Source organism: Trichomycterus rosablanca, chromosome 15 (assembly GCF_030014385.1).
Source record: "Trichomycterus rosablanca isolate fTriRos1 chromosome 15, fTriRos1.hap1, whole genome shotgun sequence".
NCBI classification, from domain to species: Eukaryota; Metazoa; Chordata; class Actinopteri; order Siluriformes; family Trichomycteridae; genus Trichomycterus; species Trichomycterus rosablanca.
Window position 1 is genome coordinate 31858722 of NC_086002.1, and position 20810 is coordinate 31879531.

The 20810-nt window shown below is 50.2% G+C and overlaps 1 protein-coding gene across 4 annotated transcripts in view; it reads left to right on the forward strand.

Moving 5' to 3' along the window:
• Positions 1-20810, forward strand: part of tsc2 (TSC complex subunit 2) — a 48603-nt gene that overhangs the window by 11174 nt on the left and 16619 nt on the right. For 3 of the 4 annotated variants that reach the window (XM_063009773.1, XM_063009771.1, XM_063009774.1), the window contains exons 3-26: positions 214-300; positions 563-673; positions 994-1141; positions 1250-1367; positions 2328-2376; positions 2478-2603; positions 2771-2844; positions 2929-3055; positions 3145-3288; positions 6325-6462; positions 6540-6643; positions 7337-7418; positions 7504-7659; positions 7733-7843; positions 7947-8069; positions 10398-10504; positions 10606-10759; positions 10898-11020; positions 15742-15876; positions 15994-16183; positions 16884-16977; positions 17079-17181; positions 17434-17528; positions 20000-20128. In XM_063009773.1, the coding sequence (XP_062865843.1) occupies positions 214-300; positions 563-673; positions 994-1141; positions 1250-1367; positions 2328-2376; positions 2478-2603; positions 2771-2844; positions 2929-3055; positions 3145-3288; positions 6325-6462; positions 6540-6643; positions 7337-7418; positions 7504-7659; positions 7733-7843; positions 7947-8069; positions 10398-10504; positions 10606-10759; positions 10898-11020; positions 15742-15876; positions 15994-16183; positions 16884-16977; positions 17079-17181; positions 17434-17528; positions 20000-20128 (2828 nt within the window). The remainder of the gene's footprint in view (positions 1-213; positions 301-562; positions 674-993; positions 1142-1249; positions 1368-2327; positions 2377-2477; positions 2604-2770; positions 2845-2928; positions 3056-3144; positions 3289-6324; positions 6463-6539; positions 6644-7336; positions 7419-7503; positions 7660-7732; positions 7844-7946; positions 8070-10397; positions 10505-10605; positions 10760-10897; positions 11021-15741; positions 15877-15993; positions 16184-16883; positions 16978-17078; positions 17182-17433; positions 17529-19999; positions 20129-20810) is intronic. The other variant, XM_063009775.1, reaches the window with a different exon arrangement.

The window sequence follows — 20810 nt, forward strand, 5'->3', positions numbered from 1 at the left end:
TAGATTTTGATTCAAATCTTTTTGCTTCTAGATTTTTTCTTTTAAATTTTAATTCATTATTTTTGCTTTTAGTTTTTAATTCTTTTTTTCTTCTAGATTTTAATTCATTATTTTGCTTTTAGTTTAAAATTTATTTTTGCTTCTAGATTAAAAATCATTTTTGCTTCTAGATTTTTTTTGTTTCTAAATTTTAATAATGATTTGTGTGTGTAGGAGCTGGCTCCCGAGTGTGGGTTGAGTAACAGGATCAGAGTCATTAACCACGTGTGTGATCTCGCCAAGTCCAAAAAGTTTGAGGAGGTGAGACGTCGTGTTTATTTTCTGTTTTCATGATTTGTTTTTGCAGCTGATGAAGCGCGGCGGTGTCCCACAAGACTCTGCTCTAGGACCCTTGTTTTTTTTTCATTTATATTACCCCCCCATTTGGACACAGAATCACAGTACGAATACGAGAATGTTTTGTACACTGTATAAAAGACTGTCGGTCGCCAGCGCTAACGTCGGTTTCAAATGACCATAGAAGTTCGGTTACGCTAGCTAATCTGGAGTTTTTGTGTGCTAGCATGCCGTGGAGGCGCTATGGAAGGCGGTGGAGGACCTGATACAGCCGGAACAGCCACCTGAAGCTCGACATGCCGTGTTACTCCTGCTCAGAGCCATAATACAGGGACAGGTAACACACACACACACACACACACACACACACACACACACACTGATACGTGTGTGTGTTATACACTGTATAACCAAAAGTATCAGACGCCTGACCGTCAGCTTGTCCATATGTCGGCTCTGCTACCGGTCGGCTGGGTGCCCTCTAGCAGGCAGGCACAATCGGTCTGCTGGGTAGGGGCGGGGTGTTCAGTGCTGTGTAAGGACCTTGGTTGCCCAGGTCCACCCAGCAGACTCGTCTGCACTGCCGATCGTGCCTGCTAGGGGGCGCCCAAGTGGCGTTTCTATTTCCCTTGTGAACGCTCCTCCGTGTGTCGGCAGGGCGAGAGACTCGGACCCCTGCGTGCCTACTTTTTTAAGATTGTCTGGGACTACCAGCCGTCCAACGAAGACCTGGCCGAGAGACTCGGGGTGTTCAAGGCCCTGACGGAGAACGGGAAGGACGTGACGTACCTGGAGGACGAGATCGGTGAGGCGTGGCTTCACCGTCCGGTAACGTCTCAGTATATGGTTAGTTAGGAGTGTGTGTTCATGTGTGTGTGTGTGTGTGTGTGTGTGTTCGTGTGTGTGTTCTCAGCTCGGTTTGTGGTGGTGTGGATGGAGACGGGTTTGACGGCTGATTTCCTCCACGTGCTGGTCAACCTGGTCAAGTTCAACTCCTGTTACCTGGACCAGAACGTCTCGCTCATGGTCCAGTACGTGCACACACACACCGTACTAGACGCCATAGGCTTTTTGCTGTAAAAATTTAATTCATTATTTTTGCTTCTAGATTTTAATGCATTTTTTTTTTTTTGCATCTAGATTTTAATTCAATATTTTATTTTGCTTCTAGATTTTAAGTCATTATTTTTTTTGCTTCTAGATTTTAATTCATATTAAAATTTTGTTTCTAGATTCCAATTTATTTATTTATTTTGCATCTAGATTTAAATTCATTTTTTATTTTGCTTGTAGATTTTAATTAATTTTTTTTCTTCTAATTTTTTTTTATTATTTTTGCAATTTTGCTTCTAGATTTTATTTTAATTTTGCTTCTAGATTTAAGTGTATTTATTTATTTATTGCTTTAGATTGCTTTAAATTCATTATTTTTTAATTTTGCTTCTAGATTTTAATTCATTATTTTGCTCCTAGATTTTAATTTATTTTTTACTTCAATATTTAATTTTTTTTTTTTGCCTTTAGATTTTTATTCATTATTTTGCTTCTAGATTTTAATTTATTTTTCGCTTCTAGATTTTAATTAATTATTTTTTTTTTCCATTTTGCTTTTAGATTTTAGGTTTTTTGCTTCTAGATTTAAATTTATTTATATAGTTTTTTGCTTTTAGATTTTAATTCATTTTTGTTTAAATTTTGCTTCTAGATTTTAGTTATATTTGCTTATAGATACAAATTTATTTATTTTTGTTCTAGATTTTAATGTTTTTTTTGCTTCTAGACTTAAATAATTTTTGCTTTGAGTTTTGGCCGCCCAGCAACCCGTCGGCGGATTTTCAGCTGTCCATCCTCTGCCCGATTCGTCTCGGGTCTTTAAGCTGATCAGATCCCAGAACCGCAAGGGACGTTCCATCAGATCGTCACATTCACTGACTTTCGGGACACGTCCCAAATTATTTGACTCGCCTCGCAATTTTTGTTTTGCGTTCCAGGAAGATCTGCCTGCTGTGTAACCGGACCACGGCGTCCAGCGACATCGAGGTACTTATATTTACGTAGTTCTATGAGCGAACAGGGGCCTCGCTCGGGGGTCCAGCAGTGGCCGAGACGGGGCTTGAACCACTCCCCGACTGTGTCCGCAGGTGGCGCTGCAGGTGCTGGACGCGGTGGTGTGTTACAACTGCCTGCCCTCCGACTCGCTCACCGTCTTCGTCGTCACGCTGTGCCGGACCGTCAACGTCAAGGAGTTCTGCGAGTCCTGCTGGAAGGTGAGAAACGGGCGGTGCTAGCGACCTGGTCGGGCACCCTACAGACCAGTTGGCCTTCTCTGAGGGAGGGTTGAGGGACCGTTACAAAGCGGTGGGGGGGGGGTATTCACATGGGGCGTAGCGTGACCCTCTTAACCCCGACTGTGCTGTTCTCTTCGTACCCGCAGCTGATGAGGAAGGTGTTGGGGACTCACCTGGGCCACAGCGCCATCTACACCATGTGCCGCATCATGGAGGAAAGGTAGGGTTCGGTTCGCGTCCCGTAACTCTCCGTGCCGAGCCTTTCCACCGTCTGACCCGCGTGACCCTTTCTCTCCCTCTCTAGGGCGTACACGGAGGACGCGGCGCTGCTCAGGGGCGCGGTGTTTTTCGTGGGCATGGCCCTGTGGGGGGCGCACAGACTCCCCGCTCTGAAGAACACGCCCACTCTGGTGCTGCCCTCTTTCTATAAGGTGCGTACGTGTGGGCAGGCGGGCGGATGGGCGTGGTCAGGGCGTGTAAAGAAACGACGCTGATGCACTGATTTTTTTTTTTGGCGCAGGCCATGAACTGCGCCAACGAGGTGGTGTCGTACGAGATCGTCCTGTCCGTCACGCGCCTCATCAAGAAGTACGGCCGGGAGCTGCAGGTGGTGACCTGGGACGTCCTGCTGGCCATTATAGAGAGGCTGCTGCAGCAGATACAGGTACATGGGGTCGAATCCCACATCCGAACTCAAATACAGGGATTTTGGGGATGGGGTCTAATCCCCTCATTATAAATATGGGTCATTCATAAAAATATAGAGCCTCACATAGATGTTTTGGGGATGGGGTTAAAACCCCAATCGTAACACACATACAGGGTCCCACAAAGGTTTTTAGGAATGGGGTCTAATCCCCCCATTATTAGTACAGGTCATACATAAGATTTGGGGCCTCTAGGGTATTTTGGGGATGGGGTCTAATCCCCACCACTATATGTACGGATCACATCGTAACTTGAATACACGGTCTTATGACCGTATTTTGGGGATGGGGTTAAATCCATCGTCATGGTAACACAAGTACAGGTCAGCAGTGGGATTATTGGGTGTCACAACAGTATTCAACAGGTCCAAGTCGAAAAAAAACTACCCAACTGTCTTTTTACCGCGTTCCTTGCGATTAGATATCATGAAGTAATATTTTTGTTCATAATTCAATGTAAAAAGGTAAACCGTCAAATTGTATATTCATTACACGTGTTTTAAGCTTCTTTTTTTTATTTTATTTCATATAATCATGTGAGAGTCTGGGTTTTTACTATACACAACCCCTGGCAAAAATTATGGAATCACCACTCTTGGAAGATGTTCTTTCAATTGTTTAATTTTGTAGAAAAGAAAGAAATCACAGACATGCCACAAAACTATCATTTCTCAAACTGTCAACCCTCTGGCATTAAGAAACAATAAAAAAAGAAACAAATATAATAGTTGTGGTCAGTCACAATTGCTTTTTTTTTAGATCAAGTAGAGGAAAAAAATATGGAATCACTCAAATCTGAGGAAAAAATTATGGAATCATTAGAAAACACTGCACCATTATTACTTTGTTGCACCACCTCTGGCTTTTATAATGGTTTAAACTCTCTGAGGCATGGAGTTAACTAATGACAAACAGTATTCTTCATCAATCTGCCTTCAACTGTCTCTTATTGCTGTTGCCAGATCAGCTTTGCAGGTTGGAACCTTGTCATTGACCATTTTCTTCAATTTCCACCAGAGATTTTCAAATGGATTGAGATCCGGACTATTTGCAGGCCATGCCATTGACATGATATGTTTTCTTGAAGGAAAGTTTTCATGTCCTTTGCCCTATGGCAAGATGCATTATCATCTTGAAAAATGAAGTCATCATCACCAAACATCCTTTCAACTGATGGAATAAGAAAAGCGTCCAAAATTTCAATGTGGACTTTGGCATTTATTGAAGACCATCTCCCCTGTGCCTTTATCCGACATGCAGGCCCATATCATCAACAACTGTGGAAATTAACATGTTTTCTTTAGGCAGTTATCTTCATAAATTTCATTGGACAGACACCAAACAAAAGTTCCAGCATCATCACCTTGCCCAATGCAGATTCGCGATTCATCACTGAAGATCACTTTTATCCAGTCACCCACAGTCCACGATTGCTTTTCTTTAGCCTACTTTAACCTTGTTCTGTTCTTTTTAGGTGTTAATGGTGGCTTTTGTTTGGCTTTTCTGTATGTAAATCCCATTTCTTTTAGGTGATTTCTTACAGTTCAGTCACAGACATTGACTCCACTTTCCGGCCACTTGTTTCTCATTTGTTTTGTTGTGCATTTTCTGTTTTCAAGACATATTGCTTTAAGTTTTCTATCTTGATGCTTTGATGTCTTACTTGGTCTACCAGTATGCTTCCCTTTTACAACCTTCCCATTTTGTTTGTACTTGGTCCAGATTTTAAACACAGCTTACTGGGAACAACCAACATCTTCTGCGACATTCCACGATGATTTATCTTCTTGAAGGAGTTTTATAATCCTCTCATTTGTTTCAACTGACATATCTTGTGTTGGAACCATGATTCATGACAATCTGCTTTGTGCAACAGCTCTCCGAGGTGTGAGCACTCTTTTTAAACTGAAGAATAATTAGCAAATCTAATCTGCTGCAGATGTTTTGTTTTTAAACTGCAAATTACAGAGTGATTCCATAATTTTTTCCTCAGATTTGAGTGATTCCATATTTTTTTCCTCTACTTGATCTAAAAAAAGCAATTGTGACTGACCACAACTATTATATTTGTTTCTTTTTTTTATTGTTTCTTAATGCCAGAAGGTTGACATTTTGAAAAATGATAGTTTTGTGGCATGTCTGTGATTTATTTTTTTTCTACAAAATTAAACAATTGACAGAACATCTTCCAAGAGTGGTGATTCCATAATTTTTGCCAGGGGTTGTATAAGCTATAAGCTATACTGATTAAAAGTAAAACTAAATAGTTAGAAATGTCAGTTTTCATGTAATGAATTAAAAATATGAGCGCTTACCTCTTGATGAGGTGAAATAATGACATGAACTTTTCATGATATTCTGATGACCTGAAGTGCACTAGTGTGCTGCACGTCGTGTCTTATTTGTATCTTAATGCATGTTTCTAATATACAGTATATATAATAAGACCTTTTCTCGTTCAGACCGCTATTGAGAAGGACTAGACATTTATGACTCGTGTAATGTTTACGACAGCAACACGAGTTCCTTAAGTTTTCCACAAACAGAATTTATTTTAACTTTCTTCTTACACTGACTTATCCGTTAATCCAAGTTTCTTATAAAAACAAAATAAAAACTCACTGTGTTCGCAATTGGCGTATAACAAACGAAACTACGATCAAAAATCTGTTGCTCCACGTCCTCTTTCTTTCCGTATATTTGATAAATATTGTCGGTATATAGAGTCAGTACAATTCTGCCCCCCCGCAGGCTCCACCGAAGAGGACTAATGAATAACAGCATACATTGATTACCAGGAAAAATCATCAATAGCTGAAATACCAAGTCACCTCAAATAAGTAACCCAAATTCAGGTCAGCAGTGGGAGTGGGGATGGGGGGTAACATCTTCTGTTCTGTATATGAATCCGTATATAAATAATGATAATTATTATATTATTATTATTGTGTAATAACGTGTGTGTGTGTGTGTGTGTGTGTGTGTGTGTTTAGACCGTGGGCAGCCCCGAGCTGAGGGCCATCGTGTTCGAGCTCCTGACCACGGTGGAGGAGCTGTACGAGCAGAACGATTACCACGGATCCACCGAGCGCTTCTTCGGCCTGGTGGAGAAATGCGCCGACAAGCGACCCGTACGTAAAACCCACGGGAAAAGATCGAAGGGGTTTGGGGTGAGCGAAACCCCTCTGATCTTCTGTTCTGTGTGCAGGACGCGTCGGCGCTGACCCTGATTTCCTACCGGGCCCAGTCCATCCACCCGGCCAAGCACGGCTGGATCCAGAGCCTGCACCGCCTGATGGAGAAGTTCTTCAGGTCTGTGTTCAAGTGTGTTCTTTCATTTGATTAAGCTGTTGGCATGGGAACGGTCACATGGGGTGGGAAAGCGCTACGAGATCATCGTCAGTGTACGGAGAGACACGCTAAGCTCTACGTGCCCCCCCCAACTCGAACACTTCCAGTACGAACCCTATTTATATAGGGTCTATATAGGGTTAGGGCTGTATACATAGTCCTGTAGGTGATGGACTTGGGCTCAAATCTCAGCTGTGCTGTCGCCCAGGCCAGGCGTGACTCTCCATACGCCGTACTGCTCCCCGTGAGACTCCGTCTCCTAGATTGGGAATCGGCTACGACTAAATTAGGAGAAAAACGGTCGGCTGTGCTGTTGCCCAGGCCGGCTGTCTAGACGGACGCACAAGAGACGGTCGATCCACGGATGGCAGTGCGTGACTCTCCGTGCGCCATACTGCTCTCTGTGAGGGAATCGGACACGACTAAATTGGGGGAGAAAAAACAGCAGAATGGACATGGGCTCAAATCTCAGTTGTGCTGTTGTCCAGGCCGGGTGTCCCGACAGACACACCAGAGACGGTAGTGCGTGACTCTCCGTACGCCGTACTGCTCTCCGCGAGACGAATACACTACACACGTGTGTGGCTCGCCTTCAGCGGGAATCGGACACGACTAGATATTCACCGATCCGTGCGTTCCGTCTCTTACCGGCAGGAACGAGACGCGCAGCGTGATCAGGATCAAGGTGCTGCACATCCTGTCCTTCGTCCTCAGCACCAACCGCCAGCTGTACGAGGTGAGTGAGCGAAACGCGCCGATCTAGTCGCCGAGAGAGACGGAGGGCGGGTCAGGTGACGTCTCCGTGCGCTTCCGCCCCGCAGGAGGAGCTGATCGAGGTGGCGGTGCTGCCCCAGCTGGGGCAGATAGCCGAGGACCGCGACCTGTCGGTGCGCAAGCAGGCCACCCAGCTGCTGGTGGACCTGGCCGAGGGGTGCAACACGCACCACTTCAACTCCCTGCTGGACGTCATCGAGAGGGTAAGCCCCCGCGCTCCCATCGTGCACCGAGGGTTACGGGCCGCGCTCACCGGCGCGCTTTGTGTGTTTTAAGGTGGCGAGTCGCCCGCTGTCGTGCCCGGCGGACGGAGATCGGGAGCTTCTAGCCGACTCGCCCATAGAGGACGTGAAAACGGCCGTGCTGGGGCTGCTGGAAATCCTGCAGGTACACACACACACACACACACACACACACACACAACAGAGAAGGAGTTGCCAGTTGTGTTTTTGTTATTACCTTTGTGATGGTTGTCCGTGTGCCCCTCCAGAGTAAGCTGTACAGTCTGCCGGCCGCCCACGCCAGCCGAGTGTACGAGCTGCTGATCGGCCACCTCCAGCTCCACTACAAGAACAAGTACGGCTCCGCCCTCGCCAGCTCCATACGGCTGCAGGTACGAGACCGCGAACACATTCTGTTATCCTGTTCCATTCCACTATGCTATACGGCCAGAAGTATTTGCACGCCTGGAGTTAAAATAGCACGACCTGTACCGCCGCTACACTGAGAAGCTTCTCGTGGGGCTTTGAAATGTGTCTGTGTAGGTGTGTGGGAATTTGTGCTCGTTTAGTCGAAAGATGATGGCGTTTGTATGGACGGGTGTTAGATGGAGAGGAAGAGGGACGGAGGGACGTTAGGTGGAGAATAGGGGGTCGGAGGGACAGAGGGTGGGAACAGGGGGACGTTAGGTGGGCAGGAGGGGGGACGAAGAGACGTAGGTGAAAGAGACTGGGGACAGAGGAACAGTAGGTGGAGAGGAGGACTGATGGAGAAACGTTAGGTGAAGAGAAGTGGGGAAGGATGGAGGGACATTAGGTGGAGAAGAGAAGGGACAAAGGGATGCTAGGTGGAGAAGAGAAGGGATAGAAGGACGTTAGGTGGACAGGAGGAGGGACAAAGGGATGTTAGGTGGAGAAGAAGAGGGATAGAAGGACGTTAGGTGGACAGGAGGAGGGACAAAGGGACGTTAGGTGGAGAAGAGGAGGTATAGAAGGATGTTAGGTGGACAGGAGGAGGGACAAAGGGACGTTAGGTGGAGAAGAGGAGGGATAGAAGGACGTTAGGTGGACAGGAGGAGGGACAAAGGGACGTTAGGTGGAGAAGAGGAGGGATAGAAGGACGTTAGGTGGACAGGAGGAGGGACAAAGGGACGTTAGGTGGAGAAGAGGAGGGATAGAAGGACGTTAGGTGGACAGGAGGAGGAACAAAGGGACGTTAGGTGGAGAAGAGGAGGGACAAAGGGATGTTAGGTGGAGAAGAGGAGGGACAAAGGGATGTTAGGTGGAGAAGAGGAGGGATAGAAGGACGTTAGGTGGACAGGAGGAGGGACAAAGGGACGTTAGGTGGAGAAGAGAGGGTATGGAGGGACATTAGGTGGACAGGAGGAGGGACAAAGGGACGTTAGGTGGAGAAGAGGAGGGATAGAAGGACGTTAGGTGGACAGGAGGAGGGACGGATGGACGTTAGGTGGAGAAGAGAGGGTATGGAGGGACATTAGGTGGACAGGAGGAGGGACAAAGGGACGTTAGGTGAACAGGAGGAGGGACGGATGGACATTAGGTGGAGAAGAGGAGGGATAGAAGGACGTTAGGTGGACAGGAGGAGGGACGGATGGACGTTAGGTGGAGAAGAGAGGGTATGGAGGGACATTAGGTGGACAGGAGGAGGGACAAAGGGACGTTAGGTGAACAGGAGGAGGGACGGATGGACATTAGGTGGAGAAGAGGAGGGATAGGAGGACATTAGGTGGACAGGAGGATGGGTGAAGGGATGTTTGGTGGATATAAGTGTGGATGAAGAGACAGGTGGTCAGGAGGAAGGATGGATGGACATTAGGTAAAGAGCAAGGACAGAGGGATGTTAGATGGCGAGGAGGAGGGACGGAAGGACTTTAGGTGGAGAAGAGGAGGGATAGAAGGACGTTAGGTGGACAGGAGGAGGGATAGAAGGACGTTAGGTGGAGAAGAGGAGGGACAAAGGGACGTTAGGTGGAGAAGAGGAGGGACAAAGGGACGTTAGGTGGAGAAGAGGAGGGATAGAAGGACGTTAGGTGGACAGGAGGAGGGACGGATGGACGTTAGGTGGAGAAGAGAGGGGATGGAGGGACATTAGGTGGACAGGAGGAGGGATAGAAGGACGTTAGGTGGAGAAGAGGAGGGACAAAGGGACGTTAGGTGGAGAAGAGGAGGGACAAAGGGACGTTAGGTGGAGAAGAGGAGGGACAAAGGGACGTTAGGTGGAGAAGAGGAGGGATAGAAGGACGTTAGGTGGACAGGAGGAGGGACGGATGGACGTTAGGTGGAGAAGAGAGGGGATGGAGGGACATTAGGTGGACAGGAGGATGGGTGAAGGGATGTTTGGTGGATATAAGTGTGGACGAAGAGACAGGTGGTCAGGAGGAAGAATGGATGGACATTAGGTAAAGAGCAAGGACAGAGGGATGTTAGATGGCGAGGAGGAGGGACGTTAGGACATCAGGTAAAAGAGATTGGGGACAGAGGGACGGTAGGTGGGGACAGAGGGACGTTGGGTAGAGAGGAGGACGGGTGGACGTTAGATGGAGTCGAGAAGAGACGTCAGGTGGACAGAAAGTGTCAGAAACGCATGGATTCATTAGGTCATTAAAAGGGGCGTCCCGATACTTTTGGCCGTACCGCGCGTTCACCGGGACGGACGTCCGTGCGCCTGGCGGTGATCCGTCGGTCCTCCTTCTGTCTCCCAGGTGTTCGACTTCCTGCTGCTGATGAGGTCGGACTCGCTGCACCGCCTGGGCGTCCCCAACAAAGACGGCGTCCTGCGCTTCAGCCCCTACTGCTACTGCGACGTCGGGTAACTACGAGCGACGCTCGCGCACGTGTGTGTGTTACACCCCTCGACTGCGGTTCGATAAGACCAAGTGTGTGTGTGTGTGTGTGTGTGTGTGTGTCCAGCGGACCCGAAAAGCGAGAAGCCGAGAAGAAGCCGACGGGAAGCGTCTCGTCCCCGACAGGAAGTCCCGCCCCCGCGGCCCCGACCACCTCGCTTCGGACGGCCTGTCTGCCCTACAGCCTCGCCTTCAATATCCTGCTGCAGGGCCTGAAGATGGTGCGCACGCACACACACACACACACACACACACACTCAACACTAACTGTACTAATTAATACACACTGTTTCTGTTATCTCACACACACACACACACACACACACACACACACACACACACACACACACCCCGTACAGGAGACGGACTGGAAGGTGCTGAAGTTGGTCCTGGATAAAATGCCGTGGACTCTGCAGCATAAAGTTCTGCTCCTCACGTCGCCCTGTAACGTGGATCAGCTCTGCTCCACCCTCTGCTCTATGGTACGCACACACACACACACACACACTGTTACCCAGGGTGCACTGCGTCTCGATCGGCCGTTCACGTTCCCTCCACTAGTCTAATTACGTTCGTTAGAATGTAGGTGTGATACGTACGTGCAGAACAAGAGGGACGTTAGGTGGAAAGTTGGAGGGACACAAGGACGTTAGGTGGAAAGAAGTGGGGACGGAGGGACAATAGGTGTAAAGGAGTGGGGACGGAGGGACAGTAGGTGTAAAGGAGTGGGGACGGAGGGACAGTAGGTAGAAAGGAGTGGGGACGGAGGGACAGTAGGTGTAAAGGAGTGGGGACGGAGGGACAGTAGGTAGAAAGGAGTGGGGACGGAGGGACAGTAGGTGGAAAGGAGTGGGGACGGAGGGACAGTAGGTAGAAAGGAGTGGGGACGGAGGGACAGTAGGTGTAAAGGAGTGGGGACGGTGGGACAGTAGGTGTAAAGGAGTGGGGACGGTGGGACAGTAGGTGTAAAGGAGTGGGGACGGAGGGACAGTAGGTGTAAAGGAGTGGGGACGGAGGGACAGTAGGTGTAAAGGAGTGGGGACGGAGGGACAGTAGGTAGAAAGGAGTGGGGACGGAGGGACAGTAGGTGTAAAGGAGTGGGGACGGTGGGACAGTAGGTGTAAAGGAGTGGGGACGGAGGGACAGTAGGTGTAAAGGAGTGGGGACGGAGGGACAGTAGGTGGAAAGGAGTGGGGACGGTGGGACAGTAGGTGTAAAGGAGTGGGGACGGAGGGACAGTAGGTAGAAAGGAGTGGGGACGGAGGGACAGTAGGTGGAAAGGAGTGGGGACGGAGGGACAGTAGGTAGAAAGGAGTGGGGACGGAGGGACAGTAGGTGTAAAGGAGTGGGGACGGTGGGACAGTAGGTGTAAAGGAGTGGGGACGGTGGGACAGTAGGTGTAAAGGAGTGGGGACGGAGGGACAGTAGGTGTAAAGGAGTGGGGACGGAGGGACAGTAGGTGTAAAGGAGTGGGGACGGAGGGACAGTAGGTAGAAAGGAGTGGGGACGGAGGGACAGTAGGTGTAAAGGAGTGGGGACGGTGGGACAGTAGGTGTAAAGGAGTGGGGACGGAGGGACAGTAGGTGTAAAGGAGTGGGGACGGAGGGACAGTAGGTGGAAAGGAGTGGGGACGGAGGGACAGTAGGTGTAAAGGAGTGGGGACGGTGGGACAGTAGGTGTAAAGGAGTGGGGACGGAGGGACAGTAGGTGTAAAGGAGTGGGGACGGAGGGACAGTAGGTGGAAAGGAGTGGGGACGGAGGGACAGTAGGTGTAAAGGAGTGGGGACGGAGGGACAGTAGGTGTAAAGGAGTGGGGACGGAGGGACAGTAGGTGTAAAGGAGTGGGGACGGTGGGACGGAGGGACAGTAGGTGGAAAGGAGTGGGGACGGTGGGACAGTAGGTGTAAAGGAGTGGGGACGGAGGGACAGTAGGTAGAAAGGAGTGGGGACGGAGTGACAGTAGGTGGAAAGGAGTGGGGACGGTGGGACAGTAGGTGGAAAGGAGTGGGGACGGAGGGACAGTAGGTGGAAAGGAGTGGGGACGGAGGGACAGTAGGTGGAAAGGAGTGGGGACGGAGGGACAGTAGGTGTAAAGGAGTGGGGACGGAGGGACAGTAGGTGTAAAGGAGTGGGGACGGTGGGACAGTAGGTGGAAAGGAGTGGGGACGGAGGGACAGTAGGTGGAAAGGAGTGGGGACGGAGGGACAGTAGGTGGAAAGGAGTGGGGACGGAGGGACAGTAGGTGGAAAGGAGTGGGGACGGAGTGACAGTAGGTAGAAAGGAGTGGGGACGGAGTGACAGTAGGTGGAAAGGAGTGGGGACGGAGGGACAGTAGGTGGAAAGGAGTGGGGACGGAGGGACAGGTGGAAAGGAGTGGGGACGGAGGGACAGTAGGTAGAAAGGAGTGGGGACGGAGTGACAGTAGGTGGAAAGGAGTGGGGACGGAGGGACAGTAGGTAGAAAGGAGTGGGGACGGAGTGACAGTAGGTGGAAAGGAGTGGGGACGGAGGGACAGTAGGTAGAAAGGAGTGGGGACGGAGTGACAGTAGGTGGAAAGGAGTGGGGACGGAGGGACAGTAGGTGTAAAGGAGTGGGGACGGAGGGACAGGTGGAAAGGAGTGGGGACGGAGGGACAGGTGGAAAGGAGTGGGGACGGAGGGACAGTAGGTAGAAAGGAGTGGGGACGGAGTGACAGTAGGTGGAAAGGAGTGGGGACGGAGGGACAGTAGGTGGAAAGGAGTGGGGACGGTGGGACAGTAGGTGGAAAGGAGTGGGGACGGAGGGACAGTAGGTGGAAAGGAGTGGGGACGGAGGGACAGTAGGTGGAAAGGAGTGGGGACGGAGGGACAGGTGGAAAGGAGTGGGGACGGAGGGACAGTAGGTAGAAAGGAGTGGGGACGGAGTGACAGTAGGTGGAAAGGAGTGGGGACGGAGGGACAGTAGGTGGAAAGGAGTGGGGACGGAGGGACAGTAGGTAGAAAGGAGTGGGGACGGAGTGACAGTAGGTGGAAAGGAGTGGGGACGGAGGGACAGTAGGTAGAAAGGAGTGGGGACGGAGTGACAGTAGGTGGAAAGGAGTGGGGACGGAGTGACAGTAGGTGTAAAGGAGTGGGGACGGTGGGACAGTAGGTGTAAAGGAGTGGGGACGGAGGGACAGTAGGTGTAAAGGAGTGGGGACGGAGGGACAGTAGGTGGAAAGGAGTGGGGACGGAGGGACAGTAGGTGTAAAGGAGTGGGGACGGAGGGACAGTAGGTGTAAAGGAGTGGGGACGGAGGGACAGTAGGTGTAAAGGAGTGGGGACGGTGGGACAGTAGGTGTAAAGGAGTGGGGACGGAGGGACAGTAGGTAGAAAGGAGTGGGGACGGAGTGACAGTAGGTGGAAAGGAGTGGGGACGGTGGGACAGTAGGTGGAAAGGAGTGGGGACGGAGGGACAGTAGGTGGAAAGGAGTGGGGACGGAGGGACAGTAGGTGGAAAGGAGTGGGGACGGAGGGACAGTAGGTGTAAAGGAGTGGGGACGGTGGGACAGTAGGTGGAAAGGAGTGGGGACGGAGGGACAGTAGGTGGAAAGGAGTGGGGACGGAGGGACAGTAGGTGGAAAGGAGTGGGGACGGAGTGACAGTAGGTAGAAAGGAGTGGGGACGGAGTGACAGTAGGTGGAAAGGAGTGGGGACGGAGGGACAGTAGGTGGAAAGGAGTGGGGACGGAGGGACAGGTGGAAAGGAGTGGGGACGGAGGGACAGTAGGTAGAAAGGAGTGGGGACGGAGTGACAGTAGGTGGAAAGGAGTGGGGACGGAGGGACAGTAGGTAGAAAGGAGTGGGGACGGAGTGACAGTAGGTGGAAAGGAGTGGGGACGGAGGGACAGTAGGTAGAAAGGAGTGGGGACGGAGTGACAGTAGGTGTAAAGGAGTGGGGACGGAGGGACAGGTGGAAAGGAGTGGGGACGGAGGGACAGGTGGAAAGGAGTGGGGACGGAGGGACAGTAGGTAGAAAGGAGTGGGGACGGAGTGACAGTAGGTGGAAAGGAGTGGGGACGGAGGGACAGTAGGTGGAAAGGAGTGGGGACGGTGGGACAGTAGGTGGAAAGGAGTGGGGACGGAGGGACAGTAGGTGGAAAGGAGTGGGGACGGAGGGACAGTAGGTGGAAAGGAGTGGGGACGGAGGGACAGGTGACAAAAGGTGGACAGGAGGAGAGACAGAGGGATGCTGGTTAGAGAGGAGGAGGGACATTTGGTGGGGACGGAGGGACAAAAGGAGGACAGGAGGTGAGACAGGGACGCTGGTCAGACAGGTGGAGGGACGTTTGTTGGGGACGGAGGTGGACACGCCCCCTCTGACTCGTGTCCATTGTGCGCCGCTTCTCGTCACCCGTCAGTGTTGGTTCACATATAGTAGCGTAACATGTATAGAGCTGCATTAAGCTACGTCTCTATATAACAATAATAATAAAGTCTAATAATAGTGACGTGTGTGTTGCTGTGTGTGTGTGTGTTGCTGTGTGTGTGTGTGTTGCTGTGTGTGTGTGTGTTTCTGTGTGTGTGTGTGTTTCTGTGTGTGTGTGTGTGTGTGTGTGTTTCTGTGTGTGTGTTCCTGTGTGCGTGTGTTTCTGTGTGTGTGTGTTTCTGTGTGTGTGTGTTTCTGTGTGTGTGTGTGTGTGTGTGTGTTTCTGTGTGTTTCTGTGTGTGTGTGTGTTTCTGTGTGTGTGTGTGTGTGTGTGTGTGTGTTTCTGTGTGTGTGTGTGTGTGTTTCTGTGTGTGTTGTGTGTGCGTGTGTGTGTGTTTCTGTGTGTGTCTGTGTGTGTGTTGCTGTGTGTGTGTGTGTTTCTGTGTGTGTGTTTCTGTGTGTGCGTGTGTGCATGTGTTTCTGTGTGTGTGCGTGTGCGTGTGTGTGTTTCTGTGTGTGTGTGTGTGTTTCTGTGTGTGTGTGTGTTTCTGTGTGCGTGTGTGTGTGTGCGTGTGTGTGTGTGCGTGTGTGTGTTTATGTGTGTGTGTGCGTGTGTGTGTTTCTGTGTGTTTCTGTGTGTGTGTGTGCGTGTGTGTGTGTGCGTGTGTGTGCGTGTGTGTGTGTGCGTGTGTGTGTGCGCGTGTGTGTGTGCGCGTGTGTGTGTGTGCGTGTGTGTGTGTGTGCGTGTGTGTGTTTCTGTGTGTGTGCGTGTGTGTGTGTGTGTTTCTGTGTGTGTGCGCGTGTGCGTGTGTGTGTAGGTGACGGACCGTCTGATCTCGGAGAGGCTGAAGAGGACCCCGGACGGCTTCTCTCGCACCGACGTTCAGCTGGCGGTGGTTCCCGTTTTAACCGCGCTGACGTCCTACCACAACTACCTGGAACAGTCCAGACAGGTCACACACACACACACACTGTTTACTATAGACATGACTAAATGTGTAGAGGTGGTGTCCACATACTTTTGGCTGTACTGTTTGGTGTGATTTTCGTGTGTGTGTGTGTGTGCGCAGAGGGAGCTGGTACAGTGTTTAGAGACGGGTCTGATCTACCGCTGTGCCAAACAGTGTGTGGTGGCTCTCACCATGTGTACGGTGGAGATGCCCGACATCATGATCAAACTGCTGCCCGCCCTCATCGTCAAGCTCACACACATCTCGGCAACCGTCACCATGGCGTCGCCCATGCTCGAGTTCCTGTCCAGTGAGTGACAATCACACCTACACTCGTCCCCAGCACCCACAATCACACCTACACTCGTCCCCAGCACCCACAATCACACCTACACTCGTCCCCAGCACCCACAATCACACCTACACTCGTCCCCAGCACTACACTCGTCCCCAGCACCCACAATCACGCCTACACTCTTCCCCAGCACCCACAATCACGCCTACACTCGTCCCCAGCACCCACAATCACGCCTACACTCGTCCCCAATACCCACAATCACGCCTACACTCGTCCCAGCACCCACAATCACGCCTACACTCGTCCCAGCACCCACAATCACGCCTACACTCGTCCCAGCACCCACAATCACGCCTACACTCGTCCCAGCACCCACAATCACACTTACACTCGTCCCAGCACCCACAATCACGCCTACACCCGTCCCAGCACCCACAATCACACCTACACTCGTCCCAGCACCCACAATCACACTTACACTCGTCCCAGCACCCACAATCACGCCTACACCCGTCCCCAGCACCCACAATCACACCTACACCCGTCCCCAGCACCCACAATCACACCTACACCCGTCCCCAGCACCCACAATCACACCTACACCCGTCCCCAGCACCCACAATCATACCTACACTCGTCCCCAGCACCCACAACCAGCCGACTGTACTGGACAGAAAAATGACCATCATTTATTATTCCTTTTCTCCTGCAGCTCTGGTGCGCCTCCCTCATCTTTACGCTAACTTCGTCGCCGAGCAGTACGTCAGCGTGTTCGCCATCTCGCTGCCCTACACCAACCCGTCCAAGTGAGTCTCTCGTCCGTTACGACGTCCAGTAGGTGAAGCGGGCGATCGCCCGGTCGGGGCGTGGCGGTGATGAGGATGAGTGATTTTGTCTCTGTGTGCAGGTTTAATCAGTACATCGTGTCTCTGGCGCATCACGTGATCGCCATGTGGTTCATCCGCTGCAGGCTGGCATTCAGGAAGGACTTCGTGCAGTACATCACAAAGGTGTGTGTGTGTGTGTGTGTGTGTGTGTGTGTGTGTGTGTGTGTGTGTACACCTGGTGTGATTCAATTAGTTGGACGTAGTTTGGAAAGACACGCCCGGGTGGAGGGACGTTAGGTGGAGGGGAGTTGGGACAGAGGGACAGTAGGAAGGGACGGAGGGACGGTAGGTAGAAATCAGTGGAGGTCCGGACTCCGGAAGGGACGGAGGGATTTGTGTCGCTATAATAATATCGTAGCTAATCTTCTTCCTCAGGGTCTCCGCTCGAACGCCCTGCTCCCGTTCGACGACACTCACGAGCAGAGCAGCTTCAGGGCTCGCAGTACCAGCCTGAACGAGAGACCTAAGAGGTACCCGCACCCACACCACGCCCAAATATATATATATATATAAATGTATACAGAAATATTAATATAAAATGTTACATATAGATATGAGTGTATATATAGTATTAAATATGGACTAGGGTATATAGACTATTGTGTGGGTTATACAGTGTATCACAAAAGTGAGTACACCCCTCACATTTCTGCAAATATTTCATTATATCTTTTCATGGGACAACACTATAGAAATAAAACTTGGATATAACTTAGAGTAGTCAGTGTACAGCTTGTATAGCAGTGTAGATTTACTGTCTTCTGAAAATAACTCAACACACAGCCATTAATGTCTAAATAGCTGCAACATAAGTGAGTACACCCCACAGTGAACATGTCCAAATTGTGCCCAAATGTGTCGTCGTCCCTCCCTGGTGTCATGTGTCAAGGTCCCAGGTGTAAATGGGGAGCAGGGCTGTTAAATTTGGTGTTTTGGGTACAATTCTCTCATACTGGCCACTGGATATTCAACATGGCACCTCATGGCAAAGAACTCTCTGAGGATGTGAGAAATAGAATTGTTGCTCTCCACAAAGATGGCCTGGGCTATAAGAAGATTGCTAACACCCTGAAACTGAGCTACAGCATGGTGGCCAAGGTCATACAGCGGTTTTCCAGGACAGGTTCCACTCGGAACAGGCTTCGCCAGGGTCGACCAAAGAAGTCGAGTCCACGTGTTCGGCGTCATATCCAGAGGTTGGCTTTAAAAAATAGACACATGAGTGCTGCCAGCATTGCTGCAGAGGTTGAAGACGTGGGAGGTCAGCCTGTCAGTGCTCAGACCATACGCCGCACACTGCATCAACTCGGTCTGCATGGTCGTCATCCCAGAAGGAAGCTGACGCACAAGAAAGCCCGCAAACAGTTTGCTGAAGACAAGCAGTCCAAGAACATGGATTACTGGAATGCCCTGTGGTCTGACGAGACCAAGATAAACTTGTTTGGCTCAGATGGTGTCCAGCATGTGTGGCGGCGCCCTGGTGAGAAGTACCAAGACAACTGTATCTTGCCTACAGTCGAGCATGGTGGTGGTAGCATCATGGTCTTGGGCTGCATGAGTGTTGCTGGCACTGGGGAGCTGCAGTTCATTGAGGGAAACATGAATTCCAACATGTACTGTGACATTCTGAAACAGAGCATGATCCCCTCCCTTCGGAAACTGGGCCTCATGGCAGTTTTCCAACAGGATAACGACCCCAAACACAACCTCCAAGATGACAACCGCCTTGCTGAGGAAGCTGAAGGTAAAGATGATGGACTAAACCCAATTGAGCACCTGTGGCGCATCCTCAAGTGGAAGGTGGAGGAGTTCAAGGTGTCTAACATCCACCAGCTCCGTGATGTCATGATGGAGGAGTGGAAGAGGATTCCAGTAGCAACCTGTGCAGCTCTGGTGAATTCCATGCCCAGGAGGGTTAAGGCAGTGCTGGATAATAATGGTGGTCACACAAAATATTGACACATTTGGGCACAATTTGGACATGTTCACTGTGGGGTGTACTCACTTATGTTGCAGCTATTTAGACATTAATGGCTGTGTGTTGAGTTATTTTCAAATCTACACTGCTATACAAGCTGTACACGTGAGGGGTGTACTCACTTTTGTGATACACTGTATATATGTATATATAATATTTTACATTTAGATGTAAATATATATAGTATAAAATATGGACTAGAGTATTTAGACTATTGTATAGGTTATATATGTGTATATATATTCATAAATATGTATATATTCATATATAATTACATGTAGATCTAAATGTATATAGTAGAAAAATAGACTACTGTAAAAATGAAGGTTTATATATATATGTATGTATATATACATATAAATTAGATATTTATACAAGTACAAATATGAGTATATGAGATATGGGTATGAATAAATACAATAGAAGCAACATTATAATTACAGACGATATACTGTGTGTGTATATATATATATATATATAGTGTTTATTTTTGTATTAAAACGTTAAAACGGTTCGAATCGAAAATCACTCTGCTACATCGGCGTCACGTCGTTGGGCTCGGCCAGTTGGAACGTCGACCCGGGAGGACGGCAGCCCGATACGCTACGTTCTGACTGCTCAGTTCATACCCGGACACGCCCTTCTCTATCCTCCTGTCCTGTCCTGTCCTAGAAGAGTAATTGTTTATTTTCCTGTTTCCTGATTGGTTGATTCGGTTTTGTATTATTTTTCCTGACGCTGCTGCTACGTTAAACCCTGTTGTGTTTCTCTTCTAGCGTTTTCTGTCTCTTCTTCTTCTTATCTTTGTTTTTGTTTTGATCTGCTCCTCTGACCAACTTATTTTTGTTTCACCCCCTTGTTTGACTCCTCCCCCCTCCCCTCCCCGCCTCCTCCGATTGGTCCGCGCGCCGGGCGTACTTTCTGGGCGTTTCCATTCGGTCGCTCCCGCCCCCCCCCCAACAGTCTGAGAACGGCCAAAGTGGCCAAGCAGAGCCAGAGCGCTAACTCGCCGGTCAGAGAGCTGAAGGATCTGTCGGCCATGGACGCCTTCCGCTCGCGGAGCATCAGCGTGTCGGAGCACGCGGTGCGCAGGTAGTGCATCCTGGGTAACCGTCGCATCCCTTTCCTACCGCGGCTGATCGGTCCTTTCCTTGCCTTGAGACCTCTGGGCGCTGGTGATGACGGGATGGGATTGCCACGGCGACGAGGAGACTGACATGCCGTTGCCGGGGTTACCTCGGATGGGACGGGGCGGGGGTTGAAGGGTGCATGTTGGAGGAGGGTTTGTTTGTTTGCTGCATGCGCCCGTTTCCTCTTTGCTCGTTCATCGAGTGACGGGTACAGGGTGCACGCACGGCGCACGGTGGGCGGGGCATTTCAGGTCGACACCCACGCTCGGAACGATTCCCCGACTGTACGCACACAAGGGGGCGCTCCACACTGACCCGCTCGCTCTGCCTGCATCCTGCGCCTCTCGGTTTCGGACCAAAAGTATCGGCACGCCCACAGTTTAGGGAAGGGCCTCTCCAGTTCCAGCATGCCCATGTGACTGAACGGGCACAAATTCCCACAGACGTGTACTGTACTTCGAAGGCTGGTTCAAGCCCCATTGCTGCCAGGTTGCTCACGGTCGGGCGTCCAAAAACTTTTGGCCATCTGCATTTTATATATATATATATAAGACTTACGGTGCTGGACTAGTAATCAGAAGGTCGCTGGTTCTAGCCCCTATACTTCCAGGTTGCACCTGTTGGGCCCTTAAGCGAGGCCCTTA